This window comes from Taudactylus pleione, unplaced genomic scaffold, assembly GCF_031769625.1.
Source record: "Taudactylus pleione unplaced genomic scaffold, aTauple2 ptg000422l, whole genome shotgun sequence".
Lineage (NCBI taxonomy): Eukaryota > Metazoa > Chordata > Amphibia > Anura > Myobatrachidae > Taudactylus > Taudactylus pleione.
Genome location: NW_028284824.1, coordinates 1,929,135 through 1,949,816, shown reverse-complemented (window position 1 = coordinate 1,949,816; position 20,682 = coordinate 1,929,135). Strand labels below are relative to the sequence as shown.

Below are 20,682 nucleotides of genomic sequence, written 5' to 3'. Positions count from 1 at the left end.
GTTCATTACATTTAGTAAATGAACGATTTTAGTAAACGATTTTCGTTCATTTTTCCCTTGAAAAAATGAACAAAAATCGTTTACTAAAATCGTTCATTTACTAAATCGTTGTGTGTGTATGCATCTTTTAGGCACAGCTCCCTGTGCCTGCACCTTCCCCAAGCCACGCCGAGGGGCCTACTGCGATTTTGGTCATGCGCCTTGCCACGATCCCTGTCCAGAAATGAAAACGTGGTAAGCCCATTTAATTTGAATAGTACTTTTCCACCTAATTAAGAACAAAGGGGCGTAACAGATATGGCCACAGACAGAACTCTGTCTATGCCCACCCCCAGGACAGGCTAAAAATTGTCCCAGTCAGATTCTAGCTATCATTTTATAACAGTGGTTCTCAAACTCTGGGCCTGATTCAGCCGCTCGCAAGGCATAAGCACGCCCACTATGTCTTGACGAGCGATCACTTTGTGTTTATAGACTCCCACCAGCCTTTCTTTAGCCGCCCACTAGCGTACGTCATCTCCAGGAAGTATATACAACCATCGGATCTGACCGCAGTGCTTGCGGTTGACTGTACCCTACCGCAAGCACTGCGAACAGTTCAGTGTAAAAATCAACCAGGTGACGCGTACTATGATGCTGCCTGTGAAATATGCACACCTCTGAAACACTCTGGCACGCCTGCCTCCATAACTCCACTCCCGTTACAACTGTCCTGCCCGTTACCACCAACAAACGGCCTCTCCTGTCACTCATTCCACTGGGCTGGCATGGCAGCGCGAGTGAGCTCATTCCGATCGCTCGTACTAGTTAGTGCACTGCGAACTACACGCATGCGCATATTAGCAAACATCGTCTGCAACGAGCGGCTGCTTGCTAGCGAGCGGGTCTGAATCAGGTCCTCTGTCCTCAGGACCCTACTCAGTTCACAGTTTCCCGGTCACCGAGCAGGTGTACTCATCACTCACTGACACAATGTAAAAGATCCACAGGTGAAGCTAATTATTTCACTTGCGATTTTGTGAGGAGACCTGGAAAACATGCACTGTTTGGTGTACTGAGGACAGAGTTTGAGAACCTGTGTCTTACAGCATTTGTCCCTTTTGGAAGGTTTGATATATCTACCTATCCCAAGGGGGGGAGGGATTACATTATGAAAGTATTTTGTACATTTTTATTTTTCACTGCCTGGGGAAAGGCGTGGCGCATGCGCAGTATCAGCAGATAGCACACCGTGCAGGCCACGGGGTATGTTAGTTTTTCAAGGGAAGCAGCAGGCAGCTAGCGTATTGTTGTGTGTCAGTAGCCGTCCACTGATCCGAGAGCTGCAACCACCAGAGAAGCATATGGAAATACAAGAAGCCTACAGCGACCAGCAGCGGGATGGGCACAGCTACTTACTGTACTACTACTACGCCTGCGCTGCCCTTTCACAGACACACAGTGCATTGTTGTCTACTCCTAGCCAAGCAGGGCACTGGGTTTCTCCGGAACATTAGCTACCTGGAAGCCATGCTGAGAGATCGTACAGATTTGAGCCGTGGCGGACGCCGTACAATGCCCTGTGCCTGTTTCCTTAGCAACGGAACGCGCAAACACTGGCGTGGTGGTGCTGCTGCTGCCGGTAACTCATACCTGGCCAGGTGCCGGCACTGTGCTGAACGCTGGGGAGCAGCTCATTACACAGCTGTATGTATTTCCCATAATGGTTTATTACTTTCCACGCCTGATCGTGTTAGTGATGGGGAGATGTAAGGTGTGTGTACACACACACACACACACACACATATATATATTTTATACACACACACACACACACGCACGTAACAATAAATGACCTGCACATTCTCATCCAAGTAATTGTTTTGCTTCCTTGTAAATACAAACTAGTAAAAAAAAAGTCTATTTTAAATAACAGCTTGCTATTTATGTTCTATAATCACTTTTCCTGCTTTATCATTTAGTGGTCTAATATTTTAAATGTTGTTGCTGTATGTACTATGAAAAGGGTTTGTATACTTTGCAATTTTTTTTATATATTAATTGAGTTAATTCCTTTAGTCATGCTCTGAAAGCTTTCAGTTATTGGTACCTGATTAATGGAGTCGTCTACATCGGGCACTAATGATGATTGGGCCTGTCACATAAAATATGTGGAAACCAGTGTTTTCACAGGTATAATGGGTCTTTGCACCTTAATGAATAGGCCCCTTATCTATAGATCCAATAACTGCTTTATTATTTTCATATAGCATGCATATATGAGAGAATTAACTGAAAGTTTTTGGATTACCTTTCAAGTTTATTTTCACGCTGGGGAGGGGGGTGCTGTGTGCCCATCAGCCCGGCACACAGCCTATGAGGGGCGCGATCGCTCCCCCCTTTTGCATAGGAGACTCTATGAGGGATGGGGAACAGTGCCGGACCCAGGTAATTAGTACCCGCTCGCGCCCCCCCCCCCTCTCTGCGCCCCTGTGTACAGGCGATCGGCTGATCGCCCATACACACTTGCCAATGGACAGATATGTCTGCAGACATATCTGTTCATCGGGTGTGCGGCACAGCCAATGCGCTATGTCTGTGAACGACGTCGTTCATAGACATATCGTCTGTGCACACTGGCCAATATATCGGCCAGTGTGTACCCAGCATTAGTCTTTGGTTTGCTGTAATGCTGGGTACACACTGTACAATAATCAGGCTGAACAGTCAATTCTTGGCTGCCTGGTTCAGTTATTGCACAGTGTGTAGACTGCACCCAAGGTCAGGGGCGTAACTAGGTACTTGAAGGCCCCATAGCAAAAGTTTGTAAGGGCCTCTATAATACCACCCAATGGTGAAAAATGTATATAGCACATGTAAGTTTGACAAGGAAGATGGGCCTCACTCAGCTTTGGGCCCCATAGCAGCTGCACCCCTTGCGCCTATGGTAGTTATGCCTATGCCAGCGATCATTTCAAAAGCAATTGGATCGACTCCCGATATCAGGAGTGTTGCAAGTTGTTCGTTGTTCCAATGAGCCAGTATTGTGCCACAAATGTAGAGTGTATAGAGATCGCCCAATACAGTACATTTTAAAACATCACCTCAACCATCCTTCTGCTGGGCATACACTCTACAATTGTCTGTCAGATATCTGTCAAATCTGTCTGGTGGGAAGGAAAATCTGGTCCGTTTTTCTAGTGTTTGGGAGCAAATTTCTATTGTTATTTGCTCCCATACATTACCAGATTTTCATGCCCACTAGACAGATATCTGACAGATAATTGCATAGTGTATGCCCATCCTTAGGGACATTGATTGTTCATATAGGAATAATAATTGGGTATTGTGTACACTGTAAATCAGATGATCGTTTCAGCTGTCAGAAAAAGAAAAACAACAACCATGGATCGGTTTTCTCATCTGTCAGGTGTGTACCTAGTTTAAGAATGACCAGGAGCAGCAGACTTCTGCATCACATGACTTCCTCTGCAAAATGTAGGGAAGGAACAGTATACCAGAGATGGAGCGATTGCAGTGTGCACTCCCTCCGTACTATGTAAGGAAATGTGGGGAAGTCTGATGGGCACGCAACAGTAGCGCACGCAGTGTGGGATTTCTGAGTACCCAGAAACACCCCCGCCCGCGACGTATGCGAGAGCGGGCACCATGTTATTGAGCCCCCCCCGCGCGCGCAATGTACGTGAGAGAGCGGATACCATGTTATTAAGCCCCACCCCCTTGTGGCAAGATGCCACATTTGTTGTCAAGGCGAAGCCAATATGACGCCTTCCCTCCCAATTGACCTGCGGATTGCAGCATTTTGTGAGTAGGGGAGGGGCCTAATGGCATGGTGCCTGGTCCCTTTCCCATCTACAACCCGCAGCTGCTGCAAGGTAAGCACAAGGTAAGTGTGTGTGATACACCTACACACAACACCTGCATTCGCCCCTGTGCAAGGGGCACGTGGGGAGGTCTGACGGGCATGCAAGGAGCACGTGGGGAGGTCTGATGGGCATGCAAGGGGCACATGGGGAGGTCTGATGGGCATGTGGGGAGGTCTGATGGGCATGCAAGGGGCACGTGGGGAGGTCTGATGGGCATGCAAGGGGCACGTGGGGAGGTCTGATGAGCATGCAAGGAGCACGTGGGGAGTTCTGATGGGCATGTAAGGAGCACGTGGGGAGGTCTGATGGGCATGCAAGGAGCACGTGGGGAGTTCTGATGGGCATGCAAGGAGCACGTGGGGAGGTCTGATGGACATGAATGGAATGTGAGTGTCTAGATAAAGTAAACATTTTGATTAATTTGTTTTGGCAAGATATTGTAAATGTTATGTTTGAATGCATGTACATATGGTATGTGTGTATGTTTATACTATATATGCACACACATATAAAAAGTTAAACGTGACTCTGCAGTATCTATAAGTATTTTGGCTGTTAGTCTCTTTTTTAACCTTTCCTGATATAGAGAATTAAGTCATATACAGAATATCTTATATAGAAACATACAGTATGAAACAGAAAATGCATTTAAGCTGCTTCAGGGCTGCAATACTAGAAAATTACTATTCATGAAATCAGCTAAACTCTACCATCTTTAATACTTCCAGCAGAAGAAAAATGAGTGCAAACCAGCAAGAAGACTTGATACAGTCTATGGTAGCTCCTAGGATTTATATTGAAAGAACACTAGCTCTTATCAAGCCAGATGTCCTTCATAAAGCAGAAGAAATTGAGGATATTATTCGCAGAAGTGGATTTTTCATTATTCAGGTATTTTGCTTTTAAATGGGCAGCATTATAAGTTTTCATTTATTTAACTCCACATGAAAGAAGTAGATCTTCTATAATACCTCGGGTTAGATTTACTAACCCCTGGTTTGTCAAAGCCCCCGATGATTGTGTGCTTGACCGATGGATTTAAAGCAGCAACAGAAATAAATTCTAAACCAAGCAGGGGCGTCAGATCAATCGTTCTGCCGCCTGACCGCCCCCTCTTCCCCCCTCTCCACGCCCCCTTTCCTGTTTCTTACCTAAGCAGCGGTCAGGGGCTGTGCTTTAGAGCAATAGCTTGCACGGCCCCTGCACCGCATGTAGGAGGAGGTGGTGTAATGTGCGTTTTTTTAACTTAAAGACCGTACATTACACCTCCTCCTCCATGTGGTGCAGGGGCCATGCAGCCTATTGCTATAAAGCACAGCCCCTGAACGCCCACCGCTCCTTTCTAATGTTTAGTGGGGGGAGGGGGGCGAGCCGCCCTTTGCCCACCCTCCACTTCCGACACCCATGACGTCAAGACCATTAGTACAATTAGATGGACTGCCCTTCTCATTTGAAACGAGTTACTTCTGCAAACTAAGTGTGCATAAATTTATGAGGAAGGATTTGAAGATCCGCACTTTGCAAAAGCAGGGCCGTAACTGGGGTGCGAGTGGTGCCACAGCGCAGAGCCTTGTGGGAGTCCCTACATCTGGCTAGCAGGGTGCCTGGAGCGAGACCCTGCATCCATAATCCTTGCAGCAGAGCTTCCCGGATTGTCCTTAGGACACTTCAGACGTGCACACCTCTGCCCTTATAGCCTGGAAAGGCACGATGCAGCCAGAATCTCTGCAGCAGTGCCGCCCGGATCATCCTTTTGATGCTTCAGACATACACACAGCTGCCCTTACAGCTCCCCGGAGCATCCTGAGGATGCTCCTGGCATTGCTGTCATTCCCACCGATTGCGGCCCCACCCCCTCAGCATGACGTCATGTGGAGGGAGTGTGGTCTACACCAGGCGCCAGGACCTACAGTTACGGCTTTGTGCAAAAGTGCAAACATTAAAGTCCAACCTCCAAATTTAGAACAAACCTTTTCATTAAATTAATAGCTTCATGCCTAACTTAAAATAATCACAAGGGGGAGACATTAGGATGTTTTTGATATTTTCTTTTTTTTTTAACATTGGGTCAGTACTCTTGCTGCTATAGTCTGCACAGACTGACAATTGTATAGTGGAAGGAGCTGGACATGCCAGCAGCACAGAGGTCATCAGGAAATGAGTGATGTATTAGTGAGAACAGGGCTGCATCTGATGGGTAGTGCCATGATGTGAGGAGGGTACTAAGGAAGCAGGATCTCAGACTGGCATTGGAACAACTGGGTCTTCCAGCAGTACAGAGGAGATGAGAGATGTGATAAGCTGGGTACACACTAAGCGATATATATTGGACGATATATGGTTGCGACGTGGATCGGAACAATATATCGGCCACATCACTCGGTTTGTATGGGTGATTGCGCGCTCCTGTGTGGTGTTCTGATTTTCTGTGGGTGCACGGCAGATCAGAGGATCCGGCGGCCGACGCAATGCTTTCTGGATGCGGCGGGGGAACAATATATATTGAGCGGTTGTACACCAGATCATGCAGTGTATACGGACTGCCCGATATATCGTACTGTCGCATCTTCCGTCACTGGGTACACACCTCATCTAATGTGTACCCAGCTTTAGTGAAGACAGGGCTGCATGTGACAGTGACATTATGGGCTCGATCCAATTAGGTGCAATGGGTGCGATGTGCCGTGGCAATGGCATTAAAACGCCGGCAACGGCCTGGCACATCGCACCCTTCGCAGCCCGACTCGCCACTGAACTTGGCTGAATTTACTCGCTGCCCTATGGGGCAGCGAGCACTTTTAGGCGAATCCGGGTGGTAGTCAAGCACGACCACTGTCGCGATGACTCGCACACGCGAGTACATCGCACCTAATTGGATCGAGCCCTATGTGAGTAGTGGAATGGAGCTGCAGGAGGTCACAGACTGAGTTATATAGTGGAAGGAGCAGGGTTCCCTAGCAGCACAGAGTATATCAGGAGACAAATGATGTGTTTGTGAGAACAGGGCTGCATGTTACGAGACAGACCAGTGACATGAAGTTAGGAGGCAAATGAATAAAAACAGAAAACCACTGAAAGGAGGAAATAAGCAGAAATAAGTGTTGTTAGGTTGCTGGTGCAGGAAGAATTTGGTGTTACCCATAGCTTTGTATAAAGCATTGTTTCCACATACCTCCTGATATTTCAGCTTTGCTATGTTTCCCAGTGCCTGCTGTGAGACCTGCCCAGCATAACATTGCTGTATAGTATAACTAATGGGCAGGACTGGGCTGACCCATACATACTGTATTGCCATGCATTTTGTCCAGAATATCATTTTAGGTTACATTGACCACACAATATATAAAACACCCCCACCAAATACAAATGCACACCTTATAGATTAATAATAATGCATACACCACACCGGTTTCAAGCTTAATCCTTGTGCAATCTCTGGGCATCCAGTAGTGGTGTGTGGCAGCTTTTACTACTCCTCTGTTTTATACTCATTTCCTAATCATTTTGATAAAGTAATTACTCTGTTGCTGAGACCATATTGGGACTTCCATGGGTTCTACCAACAGATGCTGCACCACTAAAGAGGTTGTGGCCATACAATATTGGGGGGGTGTCTGCATGTCTTTTCAGGCCTAGGCTCCAGTACTTTGCACCTACGTTCTCTCTCTCTCAGCACTACTATAAATTGTGTGGGATTATAAAGCTACCAGCTGACATAATATGACGCTCTTCCCAACTGTTGTGTGTGCCTAAAATGAGCAATGGGAGTTGAGATGAAGCCTGCCCAGGATACTGGATTCTTAATTAAAGAATAAGGGTCTGATTCAGAGTTGGACGGATTTGCAGAGCCGCACACAAGCAGCTTTGCAATTCCGTCCATCTTAATGCACATGCAGAAGGTGTCACACCGATCGTCGTGATGGTTGCTTCTTTGGTCAAGTTGTGGGAGCTGAAGCTTCCCACAGCCTGACTGGATGCTGGTCACTTCAGAGTCCAGGAATCCGCGTACGCCGACGCAAACCCTGGCTTCATCCCTCTTGCAAAATGGGGGTGGTGACCATTTACGTCCCTGCTCCTCCACCCAAACGCTTTGACAGTCTTGCGGCTTGGGAGGTCTGCAAGTGTAATCGCAGGACCCGTTCTGCAAATGAGCAGGATGGGTCCTGCACAGACCCCTCAACATCGGAGATGTACATTCATCATCGGATGAACGTACATCTCTGAATCGGGCCTCACATCATTGCTTTATGGTTTTCAGAACTTAAAACCTTTGGCACTGAGTTTATTAAGAAAACAACATTTTGTGCATTGTGCTAAGTAACCTTCCATTAGTAGGATACAGTGTTACCTTTTCAAAACAGGCAGATGATATATATTGTGAACAAATATGTAATAACTTACATAACATGTTTAATTTTACAATTGACAGAAAAGAAAAGTGCATCTAAGCCCAGAGCAATGCAGTGACTTCTACTCGGACCAGTATGGAAAAATGTTTTTCCCGAGCTTGACTGCCTACATGAGTTCTGGACCAATACTTGCTCTAGAACTGACCAGGCATAATGCTATCCTCTCCTGGAGAGAACTAATGGGACCATCAAATAGTCTAAAAGCCAAAGAAACTCATCCTGATAGGTGAGTTGATATGATTTTCACAAGCTGGGCTGGCCAGCTACTAAGCAGACCTTGGCCAGGTGGTACAGTTTAACTGTCTGCTAGGCCTACTCTTCGGCAGGTCTTCCTGCCCCTGCCGTGGTGACTGCCCATTCCACCCGGTCAGTGGGAGCCTCTTGGGTGGCTCAATGTGGCGCTCTGCGGAACAGCTTTGTAAGGGTGCCACGTGGTTCTCCACCCAAACTTTTATTTGCTTCTATGCATTTGACACCTTCACATCTTCAGACACAGCCTTCGGGTGAAGGGTTCTCAGTGCAGCCCAGGAGTGTCCCCTTCCATGGGGGACAGCTTTGGGACATCCCATTGTCATTCCTGTGACCCTAGTTGAGGAAGAAGAAAAGGAGATTTATGTTCTTACCACTTTAATTCTTTTCTTCTACTCCATAGGGGGAACAATGCGCCCATCCTGGTGCACCTGGCTGACGGGGTTTAGTTCCTGTACCGGTTCTGTTCACCTTGCCTATTTGTGTGATTCTGAGTATCTGCCGGTCTTCCTTTTCCTTCTTCTTGCTAACTTAACTTGCTACCGGTGGCTGGGGGTGAAGTATAAAGGAGACAGAGCCAGCGCTGAGGAGAACTTTTTAACTATATTGTGCCTAGATTCTCCTCTTCACATTGTCATCCCTCTATGGAGTCGAATAACATAAATTTCCTTTTGAGCAGGATAATGCATCCTGTCAAAAAATTGTTTTAGTAATGGTTTGAAGAACATGACAAATAGTTCAAGGTGATTACTTGACCTCCAAATTCCCCAGATCTCAATCGAGCATCTTTGGGATATGCTGGAAAAACAAGTATGAGCTACGGAGGCCCCATCCTAAAGTTTATAGGACTTAAAGTATCTGCTGCAAATGATTTGGTGCCAGATACCACAGGACACCTTCAGAGGTCTTGTGGAGTCCATGCCTTGATGGGTCAGAGCTGATTTGGTGGCAAGAGTGGGACCTACACAATTTTAGGCAGGTGGTCTAATGTTATGGCTGATAGGTGTGTGAGGACACAATTATCACACTTGCAGACAAGCAGTAATCCATTTTCCGTGTTAGCGATTTGGGGTGTGAGTCTTATTTACTCTGATGAATCACTATATAAGGATTTATAATTGTATAAGGATAAAATAACATTATGCTAGTTTTTGATACAATACTAATAAGCAATGCATTTTACTGTTTTGATTTTAATTTACTTATCTTACATTAGTAATATTTCTACCTGTACATTGTTTATTATTGTGAAATTCTGTAAAATGATGACTTTTTTTTAAGCCTAACACTGAATGTGTAAAGTGTGTTTGACTATTTGGGGGTCTATTTATTAAGCAGTGATAACCCTTTTTTGCCACAAAAAGGGGTTCTCACTGCTTCCTCCTATTTAACAAGTGGTCTATTGCAGAGAAATCCAATTTCTCCTGCCGGGGGTAACATTTTTGAGATGGCTTTACCCTATATCTGTCAGTGGGGGGACCTGCGAATGGGATGTAGTTTAAATCCCGTCTGTCGGGATACCGGCACACGGGCTGCTGGGACCAAGGGGGGCACACACTGCACTCATATTTTTATATACTTACCTCTCAGAAGTCCTTCATCAGTTGTAGCAGTGCTGCACAAAACGCCTGGAAAATGGCCGCCGCAACCATTTGCCAGGCGTTTTGCACATGCGCAGTAGGGAAATCGTAGGGAACGTGGCGCCCGTGCCATTTTTCCAGTGTTTTGCGTAGTAGACTCTGGGCACAGACTAGTCAGTGCTCTGCCGGCCGCCGGGGAGAGAGGAAGGGGCACACGGGCCCCCCTCCTCTCTTAATACGCCCCTGGGTTAGGCACTAGGGGGAGGGTTAGGGTTAGGCACTAGGGGGAAGAGTTAGGTTTAGGCTGCGGTGGGGAGGGTTAGGCTGCGGGGAAGGATTAGGGTTACGCACTAAGGGGGAGGGTTAGGTTTAGGCTGCGGTGGGGAGGGTTAGGCTGCGGGGGAGGATTAGGGTTACGCACTAAGGGGAAGGGTTAGGTTTAGGCTGCGGGGGAGGATTAGGGTTACACACTAAGGGGAAGGGTTAGGTTTAGGCTGGGGGGGAGGATTAGGGTTACGCACTAAGGGGGAGGGTTAGGTTTAGGCTGCGGGGGAGGATTAGGGTTACACACTAAGGGGAACGGTTAGGTTTAGGCTGGGGGGGAGGATTAGGGTTACGCACTAAGGGGGAGGGTTAGGTTTAGGCTGTAGGGGAGGATTAGGGTTACGCACTAAGGGGGAGGCTTAGGTATAGGCTGCGGTGGGGAGGGTTAGGCTGCGGGGGAGGATTAGGGTTACACACTAAGGGGGAGGCTTAGGTTGCAGGGGAGGATTAGGGTTAGGCACTAGCGAGAAGAGTTAGGTTTAGGCTGCGGTGGGGAGGGTTAGGCTGCGGGGGAGGATTAGGGTTACGCACTAAGGGGGAGGGTTAGGTTTAGGCTGTAGGGGAGGATTAGGGTTACGCACTAAGGGGGAGGCTTAGGTTTAGGCTGCGGTGGGGAGGGTTAGGCTGTGGGGGAGGATTAGGGTTACGTACTAAGGGGAGAGGGTTAGGTTTAGGCTGCGAGGGAGGATTAGGGTTACGCACTAAGGGGGAGGGTTAGGATTAGGCTGCGGTGGGGAGGATTAGGGTTACGCACTAAGGGGGAGGGTTAGGCTAACAATGTATATTCTTGTAGTCACAATTAATTGAAGTGCAAGCATTATGACCACTAGTGAAATGATAGTTGCTCTTCATGCTGTAGGGTGTATTGAGAAGTGATGGAAATTGTGTTAATTGATCCTGATGTACAATCATACATTTACAACTGTTACTGACCTAAATTCCTTTGTTTCAGCTTAAGGGCTATCTTCGGAACTGATGATCTCCGAAATGCAGTACATGGTAGTTACTGCTTTACTTCAGCTGAACGCGAAATTCGATTTATGTTCCCCCATGGTAACTATGATGTACAAGGCACTAGTGGCTTTGTTTTTCTCTACTTTGAGGAATGATTGTTACTTTACTTTTTTAATACAATAAGACAACTGTTAATTTCAAAACATACTGTTCAAGACATACTTGTCAACTTTTTCCCAGGCCCCCATGCACTGGGGGATGTCCAGATGTAAGATGCAGATGTGTGGTGCAGTGAATCTCACCATCATCACCTCACCAGCCCCCCCGCTGTACAATGCCGCAAATCATGGTAATGTACAGCGCCAGGTGTTAGTGATTCACCACAAATCATGGTAATGTACAGCGCCAGGCGTTAGTGATTCACCACAAATCATGGTAATGTACAGCGCCAGGCGTTAGTGATTCACCACAAATCATGGTAATGTACATCACTAGGCGTTAGTGATTCACCACAAGTCATGGTAATGTACAGCGCCAGGCGTTAGTGATTCACCACAAATCATGGTAATGTACAGCGCTAGGCGTTAGTGATTCACCACAAGTCATGGTAATGTACAGCGCTAGGCGTTAGTGATTCACCACAAATCATGGTAATGTACATCACTAGGCGTTAGTGATTCACCACAAGTCATGGTAATGTACAGCGCCAGGCGTTAGTGATTCACCACAAATCATGGTAATGTACAGCGCCAGGCGTTAGTTATTCACCACAAGTCATGGTAATGTACAGCGCCAGGCGTTAGTGATTCACCACAAATCATGGTAATGTACAGCGCCAGGCGTTAGTGATTCACCACAAATCATGGTAATGTACATCACTAGGCGTTAGTTATTCACCACAAGTCATGGTAATGTACAGCGCCAGGCGTTAGTGATTCACCACAAATCATGGTAATGTACAGCGCTAGGCGTTAGTGATTCACCACAAATCATGGTAATGTACATCACTAGGCGTTAGTGATTCACCACAAGTCATGGTAATGTACAGCGCCAGGCGTTAGTGATTCACCACAAATCATGGTAATGTACAGCGCCAGGCGTTAGTTATTCACCACAAGTCATGGTAATGTACAGCGCCAGGCGTTAGTGATTCACCACAAGTCATGGTAATGTACAGCGCCAGGCGTTAGTGATTCACCACAAGTCATGGTAATGTACAGCGCCAGGCGTTAGTGATTCACCACAAATCATGGTAATGTACAGCGCCAGGCGTTAGTGATTCACCACAAGTCATGGTAATGTACAGCGCCAGGCGTTAGTGATTCACCACAAATCATGGTAATGTACAGCGCCAGGCGTTAGTTATTCACCACAAGTCATGGTAATGTACAGCGCCAGGCGTTAGTGATTCACCACAAGTCATGGTAATGTACAGCGCCAGGCGTTAGTGATTCACCACAAGTCATGGTAATGTACAGCGCCAGGCGTTAGTGATTCACCACAAATCATGGTAATGTACAGCGCTAGGCGTTAGTGATTCACCACAAATCATGGTAATGTACAGCACCAGGCGTTAGTGATTCACCACAAATCATGGTAATGTACAGCGCTAGGCGTTAGTGATTCACCACAAATCATGGTAATGTACAGCGCTAGGCGTTAGTGATTCACCACAAATCATGGTAATGTACAGCGCTAGGCGTTAGTGATTCACCACAAGTCATGGTAATGTACAGCGCCAGGCGTTAGTGATTCACCACAAGTCATGGTAATGTACAGCGCCAGGCGTTAGTGATTCACCACAAATCATGGTAATGTACAGCGCTAGGCGTTAGTGATTCACCACAAGTCATGGTAATGTACAGCGCCAGGCGTTAGTGATTCACCACAAGTCATGGTAATGTACAGCGCCAGGCGTTAGTGATTCACCACAAGTCATGGTAATGTACAGCGCCAGGCGTTAGTGATTCACCACAAATCATGGTAATGTACAGCGCTAGGCGTTAGTGATTCACCACAAATCATGGTAATGTACAGCGCCAGGCGTTAGTGATTCACCACAAATCATGGTAATGTACAGCGCTAGGCGTTAGTGATTCACCACAAATCATGGTAATGTACAGCGCTAGGCGTTAGTGATTCACCACAAATCATGGTAATGTACAGCGCTAGGCGTTAGTGATTCACCACAAATCATGGTAATGTACAGCGCCAGGCGTTAGTGATTCACCACAAATCATGGTAATGTACAGCGCTAGGCGTTAGTGATTCACCACAAATCATGGTAATGTACAGCGCTAGGCGTTAGTGATTCACCACAAATCATGGTAATGTACAGCGCCAGGCGTTAGTGATTCACCACAAATCACGTAATCGAGTCTGCAGACAGCCCACTTTCCTGGAGGACACTATGAACAGCTCTTCTTCGCTGCTATTTGTCAAAACTACCACATGCATAGAATAAAACTTTCATTTTGCTGTAAGTTCGGGGGAGCTGCCCTAAATTCTGAAGTGTCCCAGACATTTGGGGAGATTGGTTAAGTGTGGTTTAAGAGCCACAAATTGCCAAGCAGTATAATAATGAGGGAGCAGCACAGATTGTATATAGCATTGCAAAAATATGGTCACATATACATTTTTTTCACAGACATCAGCCTGATACAGAGACAGACGCAATGTTGATATTTTCGCAGAACGAGCAATTGTTTGCTAATTGCGCATGCGAACACCAAAGTGTGCAGCGATTACTCCATACATGGGAATTTACTTGCAGAGTGAGTGACAGGTAGTTAGCGTTTGGGGGAGGTAATGGGGGGGGAAGGGGGTGGTAGTTAGTAAAACGCATGCCTGTCTAACCGTTTAAACGCCATTCCATGGGCGTGCATAAATTGGCCACTGAGCTCTCATTTGCAGCATGAGCGCCCTCTGCGGACTGATATTAGGCAGCACTGGAGGCGTCCCTATGCTCGGCTAAGCTTTGGAAGGCATTAGCATATTTTAGCAGCTGCAATCCGTAAGAGATCGCAGTCGCGAATGCATTAGCGTACATCTCTGAATCAGGCCCTCAATTTTTAATTCCTGTAGCTGGACCTATGAAGAGTTTTGCTTTTAATCATTGTGTTCGGTACTAGTTTGCTGCAATTTGGGTGCAATAATAACATTTTTGAAAAGTCTGCTGAAGAATACATGAAAGAGTTGTTTTAGAGATCCATCAATTGCAGAGTTTGACTAGTGCATTTGCAGAGAACTGGCATCCTGGGTTCTGAGATATATACAGGGTCTGTTTACTAAGCAGTGTTAGGAGACAGAGTGCAAAGTGATCAGAAAGTGATAAGGTGCCAGCCAATCAGCTCCCAACTGTCATCTCACAGGCTGTGTTTGAAAAATGACAGTTGGGAGCTGATTGGCTGGCACCTTATCACTTTCTTATCACTTTTCACTCTGTCTCCTAACACTGCTTAGTAAATAGACCCCACGGTCTTATACTGTTATAATATGCTAATTTCTATAGCTTTGTATTTCACGCACAAATACAAACTGTAGGCATCATACGATTCTCCCACTGACAAAGCATCTGTCACATCAGGTTACAACAAACCAAATGAGTGCAGTAACATCCCCCTTCTACTACTAATAATGAAAGTGACCAAGCGCAAACAAGGATATAGGACCTGATTTAGAGTTGGGAATAGAGTAATAAAGAGCAAGTAACCGTGCGTCTTGGTAAAGCTATGCTGCATGTGCAGAGAGCTTTAGATGTGGGAGGGGTCTGTCCTAACTGACATCTAATTTGCAGTGTAAAAATAAAGCTGTCCAGCATTTGTGGGCTACATGCAAAAGCAGCCAATATTTACCCTACATGCAAAAAAAATTGAGCTTGCATTGCAACATGGTTTGTCCAGGTACACAGTTACTTGCTATATCTTACTCTATATAATAAATAATAATGATATTGCTGACTGTTTACAAAGACCCTCATCTGATTAGAGGAAAATACACAATAACTCTCATTTATGAACATTGCTTTTAGGTGAAAACTTGCAGAAAACCATACCAACCAGTCTGACATTTGCTTTCATTATCTAACTTGTAGTAGATAAATAAAAGGTCATTTTTGATTGGCCAATGTGTTTTCACCTAAATATAACATTTGTAGATTGACATCATGTCTGTCGACCACATCTGGAACATTAGCTGAATAACAGATGCTTCTTTTTAGCAGTGTCAAAAATTCCATATACACATATAGGATAGAAACAATATGTCCGCTTACAGCAGATACATGTCTGTAGGCAAAAAAAACCACAGATGGTAATAAATTACCAAATAGGAGCGCTGCAATGGGTGATTTTCAGTAAATTGAGAGCAGCTAGAAAAATAGGGATCGTTAGTCCCTTACACAAGGAAAAGCATACAAATAATACCAGCGCTCAAATATGATGACATAAAAATGTAAACCGTTAAAATCAAAAAAATAAAATAAAATATACACATAAATTACAAATAGTAAAACCAATACACTGTATGAAATTGGTAAAAGACAAATACGTGTTCTGGGCAATAAATGGACATGGAGTTGGTCCACCTCAAAGGCTGTATATGATCCGTTAGGTGAGTGTAATTAGCAGTGTATTTTGCCACAATATCGCACTGCAGCCGTGTTGGTAAAGTCTAGTACTGCAATAGTCTAGAAGTGGCAGAGTCCCAAATGGTGGTATAGTGAGAGGAGGTGTACACTCTCAATAGGAGATATAGTTACCAGTGTCAATGTCCTCAATCAAACGGGGTCTTGATTTTTAGCAATGCTCTCAGAGCTCTCGCAGATAAGTGGTCCCCCTGGGCATGAATTCTGGTCCAAAAATCCAGAATCTCCAATAATGGGTAATCCCACCAAAGGATTTGATTAAGCTGCGGTTTTACGCAGCGAAACGCGTCAGGTTTGGCCTAGGATTTGGCCTACAGGAGACCACCCATACCGCTTCACTTACATTTGTTTCCCTCATTTTGGTGGGATTACCCATTATTGGAGATTCCGGTCAAAGTGTCAACTAATTCCCTAACTGTAAATACTTTCTGGCAGTATATATATCATACAGAACAAAGTAACTCTGTCCTGAGATATTTTGCAACATACAGCACTTAACACATCGAGTAGAGGTCCAACTGTGGACAATGCAAGGAGCGCATGAACTGTTTTCCTTCACCATAGGTGTATGTGCAAGATGGCATATGCGAAGTCTCCAGCTATAATTGTTAGCTTATTTGGATCACAACATTAGTCATGAAAGACAAAGAAGTCTTTTATCTGGTACAAAACCCCAAGTTTAAGCATACAGAGAATGGGTAATACTGATTTATAATGTTGACATTTATGGTGTCGGGATGTTTAAAATGTTGACATATGAATTGTTGTCATTTGCTTTAGGGTTAACAAATCGAGTTATTTGTAGGGTTAGGGATAGCATTAGCGTTTTCCGTTAGGGTTAGCATTGTGGATAAATTGTAAATAATGTGTTGACATTACAATCGTGTCCACATTACATCAGTGTCGTTATGGTCAATGTTGACATTCTGAACATATGCACATTCTCAGGTAGATCTAATGAACAGAGACCTAATATACCAAACCCAATTCCAGTGCTACAAGCTGGGGAGCTAATCTTCCCAATATTAGAGCACAAGAGATTTGTGGGAGGGATGTATCAAGCTGTGAAAGAAGTGCAGAAGTTGCCCATAGCAACCAATTAGCTTCTGCCTATCTTTTTATAGAATGTACTTGATAAATGCTACCACAAAGCTGATTGGTTGCTAGGGACAATATCTCCACTGGTCCACTTCTCCACTGTTTTCACTGCTTGAAACATCTCCCCCACGTCCCCAAAAGACGAAGAAACTCCACAGACATGTACAAGAAATGAGCGCTGCATGGAAAGCAGTTCAACATATTCAGTTACTGGGGAAACATCTCAGAGTGTTCTCAGACAACAGAACAGTGGTGACCTTCATAAATCACCAGCAGCAGAATTATACAGATGTTGGAAGTAGCAAAACTGATACCTTGAATGGAAAAATCACTTTCAGCGTTCCAAGTCACAGGGGCTGATTACCTAAGCCAGAGGCAGGTTATTCCAGGAGAATGGTCTCTACTGCAGAAAGTCTCTCAGCTGCGGATAGAAAGCTTTTTCCTACTGCAAATGGATATTATGGCAACAAGTCAGATTGCCAAAGTACCAAAATTCTTCTCTTGATACAAAGTTCCAAGGACAGTAGGAGTGGATGCATTGTCAAGAAGGTTCCATGTGGCCTGTCTTCCCTCCATTTCCTCTCATCCACTGAGAAGGATCAAAAAGAAAACTAAGGTGGTAGCAGATCTTCCATTTTGGCCATAGCTTTCATAGTTCTCAGTTGCTTGGGGGATGCTTCTGGAGGAACCATGGCATCTACCTCCTTGTCCAGATCTGTTGTTTCAGGTTCTTGTCTTTCTCTCAAATGTGCAATAACTAAATTAATGGGATGGAAATTGAGCAAGAACTGCTCAGAGATAAAGGAATATTGAACTCCGCAATCAATACACTCCTTGCGAGCATTATGGCATATAACAGAGTTTGGAAGACCTTTTTTCACATGGTGTCAATGTTAAATAATTCCATCTAGAGTTACTTTTCCAAAGATACTTAATTAATTTTTTTATAGGTTGGTCTCCATAATATTCTTGGGCCTGATTTCTGATTTGGATGCAACTCCAAATGTGGACATATCCCACGAATATTTGCAGACTGAATATGCACCACAAAAAGCAATTGCAGACTGAGCATGGTGCAAATGGGACTTTCACATTTATTAAAATACAATTCTCTTGTGTATATGACACAATATCATTCTATTGTGTACAAATAGGGTACACACTTCTGATTCCTAGTGCAAATTATATTGTTTTTGTACTGAAAATATGTAGATACCCATTTATATTTGCCTTTATACCATATATACATTCTGAGTGCATATGTGTAGCTAGTCTCTAAAGGAGCTCCAGCATGTGCGCGACTGTTTCTTTTACTGTTTTTTCCTAATGTTTTGTATAATTTTTCAGTAACCATTGAACCTGTTCCTGTTGGAGAAGCGGCTAAGGATTATCTAAACCTTTTTGTTAACCCAACACTACTTTCTGGACTCACAGAACTTTGCAAACAGAAACCAGCTGATCCATATGTAAGTTACGTTTATGAATCCTACAAACATCTGCGTGTTCCCTGCATGTTTTTATGTCTCTGTATGAGTAACAATATAACTTTGATGTTTTGTTTTTTCTATTACATTTTAAAAGATAACTTGACTACTTTTGCTGTTAGTATAGATGACGGGAGTTTGTATAATTGAACAATGTATTATGTAATATAATTATGTATTATGTTTTGAAGTCATTGAACCAATTCATATACACCAAAATCTACTAGGTGTGGATGTTTTGATATTCTTACGCATATAATTTTCAGGTACTGGAATTGAACAAGTATTCCTATTATACCAATGCCACAATTTACTTACATTATTCCCTCAGTAAAATTTCTTTGAATTCTAAAACTGGGTACACACCTGAAGAAATATTGGCCCTCATTCAGAGCCGTACGCTCTGAGCAGAGCGCACGCTCTGAATGAGGGCCGCCCTCAATTATGGAGCGTCCTCCTGGACGCTCGTATAGCTGTGGGTCACCACCCACAGCCTATACGAGCGTGCAGTTTGATGGCCGCGATGGTCGTGACCATCGCGACCATCGAAACTGCGAGCCGGAGCCTGCGGTTGAGGTTTTCAACCGCAAGCCCCGGAGTGATTTTGGCTCTACCAGAGCCAAAATCACTCCCACTGACATCACTAGTGATGTCAGTGGGCCGGCTTCTGACGGTAGGCGTTCCCGTGGGAACGCCCCCGTCAGGGAGGCACGCCCACCAAAGGGGGCGTGCTGTCAATCAACATCGACAGCACGCCCCCTTTGATCAGACACAACGAGCGAAGGAAAGTCCTTTGCTCGTCGCGTCTGGCGCATGCGCACGACGGAGCTCCCGCCGTCATGCGCAGAGCACAACATCGACCCACTTGCGAGCGGACAGCCGCTTGCGAGTGGGTCTGAATCAGGCCCATTGTTCGTTCGAACGATATATCGGTAGCGTAGCGGCGATTGCGTACACCCAATATGTCTGTGAACGACATCGTATAGACATATCAGATCGGCCCTGCAGCACAGACAATGCCCTCTGGCTGTGTGTATGGTCGACCATCCAACCGCCCGTACAATGCCCGACATCACAACTGAGCGGACAAATTTAAATGCTTGCCCTGTTGTGATTTATTTACATAAAGGTGTGCTTTGCAATGTTTGTTATTTTAGGTCTAGGGATCAAGATTTATCAACAAACAGTACATAAAGTGTCTTCCTTGTTTGAATGAGGAAACACCCTTCAGTTGTATACGTGAGCCTGTGCATTTTGCAAATGCTAAGGAGGTACTGAGAAATTTGTTTATCTTCTATCATTTATTTTTTTTTAAACAGCTCCGCTAAAAATTCCAGTTGATCTGTGGGTGTTAATGTATTTAGAAGCTAAGATGTTCCTACTTAACTTAGCAATACGATACAATAAAATCGTTCCATTATTTCAAATAAAATACTAAGAGGGCGTAAGAGATATGAGATGAGGCGGAGGCACTGAATAGTTAGATGAGGTGAAGGGTATTCGGTCCCAAGGAGAATTTTGGTTATTTTACCATACTTTAGTGGCATTCAATAACAAAATATATACTTGAAATAATTATAACAAATCAAAGTAACTACGATGTCAATGTATTTTATTTTTTTTTTCCAGATCTGGCTTGCTGATTGGCTTCTTAAACATAATCCTAACAGACCTGATGTTCAGGATGAAACGATTATAGAAGAATAAACGAAAAATAATCATTGGGGAAGATAAAAATTACCAAGCCTATAACTTGATTAAATAAAATTGGGTGTGCTGTACCATTTTGTTTTCATTTTTGTTAATATTTAAGTAGCCAGTCTGAGTACTGACACAGTCTGGGTTCCTTCTCTTTGATCTGTATGTAACTCTCCCGCTCCACCACTATCCTGCAGAGTTCACTTGCTTTTTAAAGGGCTAAAGTTTTGATAAATATATCACTTTGCTCATAGGTGGGTTCACAGGCAGTGAGGGAAGACTTACTTTTGTATGGTGGTTGATAGATGACTAAAGCTAGGTACACATCTGAATGATCCGGCAATCTTGCAATGGGCTGATACGATGTAACTATAT

General features: G+C 44.7%; 1 protein-coding gene across 4 annotated transcripts; it reads left to right on the top strand.

Moving 5' to 3' along the window:
• Positions 1–1,215: 1,215 nt before the first annotated feature.
• NME5 (NME/NM23 family member 5) lies at positions 1,216–20,381 on the top strand. 4 transcript variants are annotated; one of them, XM_088447173.1, is made up of 6 exons: positions 1,216–1,686; positions 4,598–4,757; positions 8,296–8,501; positions 11,381–11,481; positions 18,473–18,591; positions 20,239–20,381. In XM_088447173.1, the coding sequence occupies exons 2-6, from the start codon at positions 4,605–4,607 to the stop codon at positions 20,314–20,316; spliced, it is 657 nt and encodes a 218-aa protein (XP_088303299.1). In that variant the 5' UTR covers positions 1,216–1,686; positions 4,598–4,604; the 3' UTR covers positions 20,317–20,381. The 4 variants fall into 4 exon arrangements, with proteins under 4 accessions (XP_088303299.1, XP_088303298.1, XP_088303301.1 ...); XM_088447172.1 differs by having other exon boundaries at positions 1,217–1,686; positions 4,595–4,757; XM_088447175.1 differs by lacking the exon at positions 1,216–1,686 and adding an exon at positions 1,720–1,753.
• Positions 20,382–20,682: the final 301 nt, after the last annotated feature.

What these genes read in the sequence shown, in the direction of transcription:
- NME5 (XM_088447173.1), top strand. Translation starts at nt 4,605, where the DNA reads ATGAGTGCAAACCAGCAAGAAGACTTGATACAGTCTATGGTAGCTCCT. An exon ending in TCGATTTATGTTCCCCCATG is followed by an intron (nt 11,482 to 18,472) that starts GTAACTATGATG and finishes ATAATTTTTCAG; the next exon opens with TAACCATTGAACCTGTTCCT. An exon ending in AGAAACCAGCTGATCCATAT is followed by an intron (nt 18,592 to 20,238) that starts GTAAGTTACGTT and finishes TTTTTTTTCCAG; the next exon opens with ATCTGGCTTGCTGATTGGCT.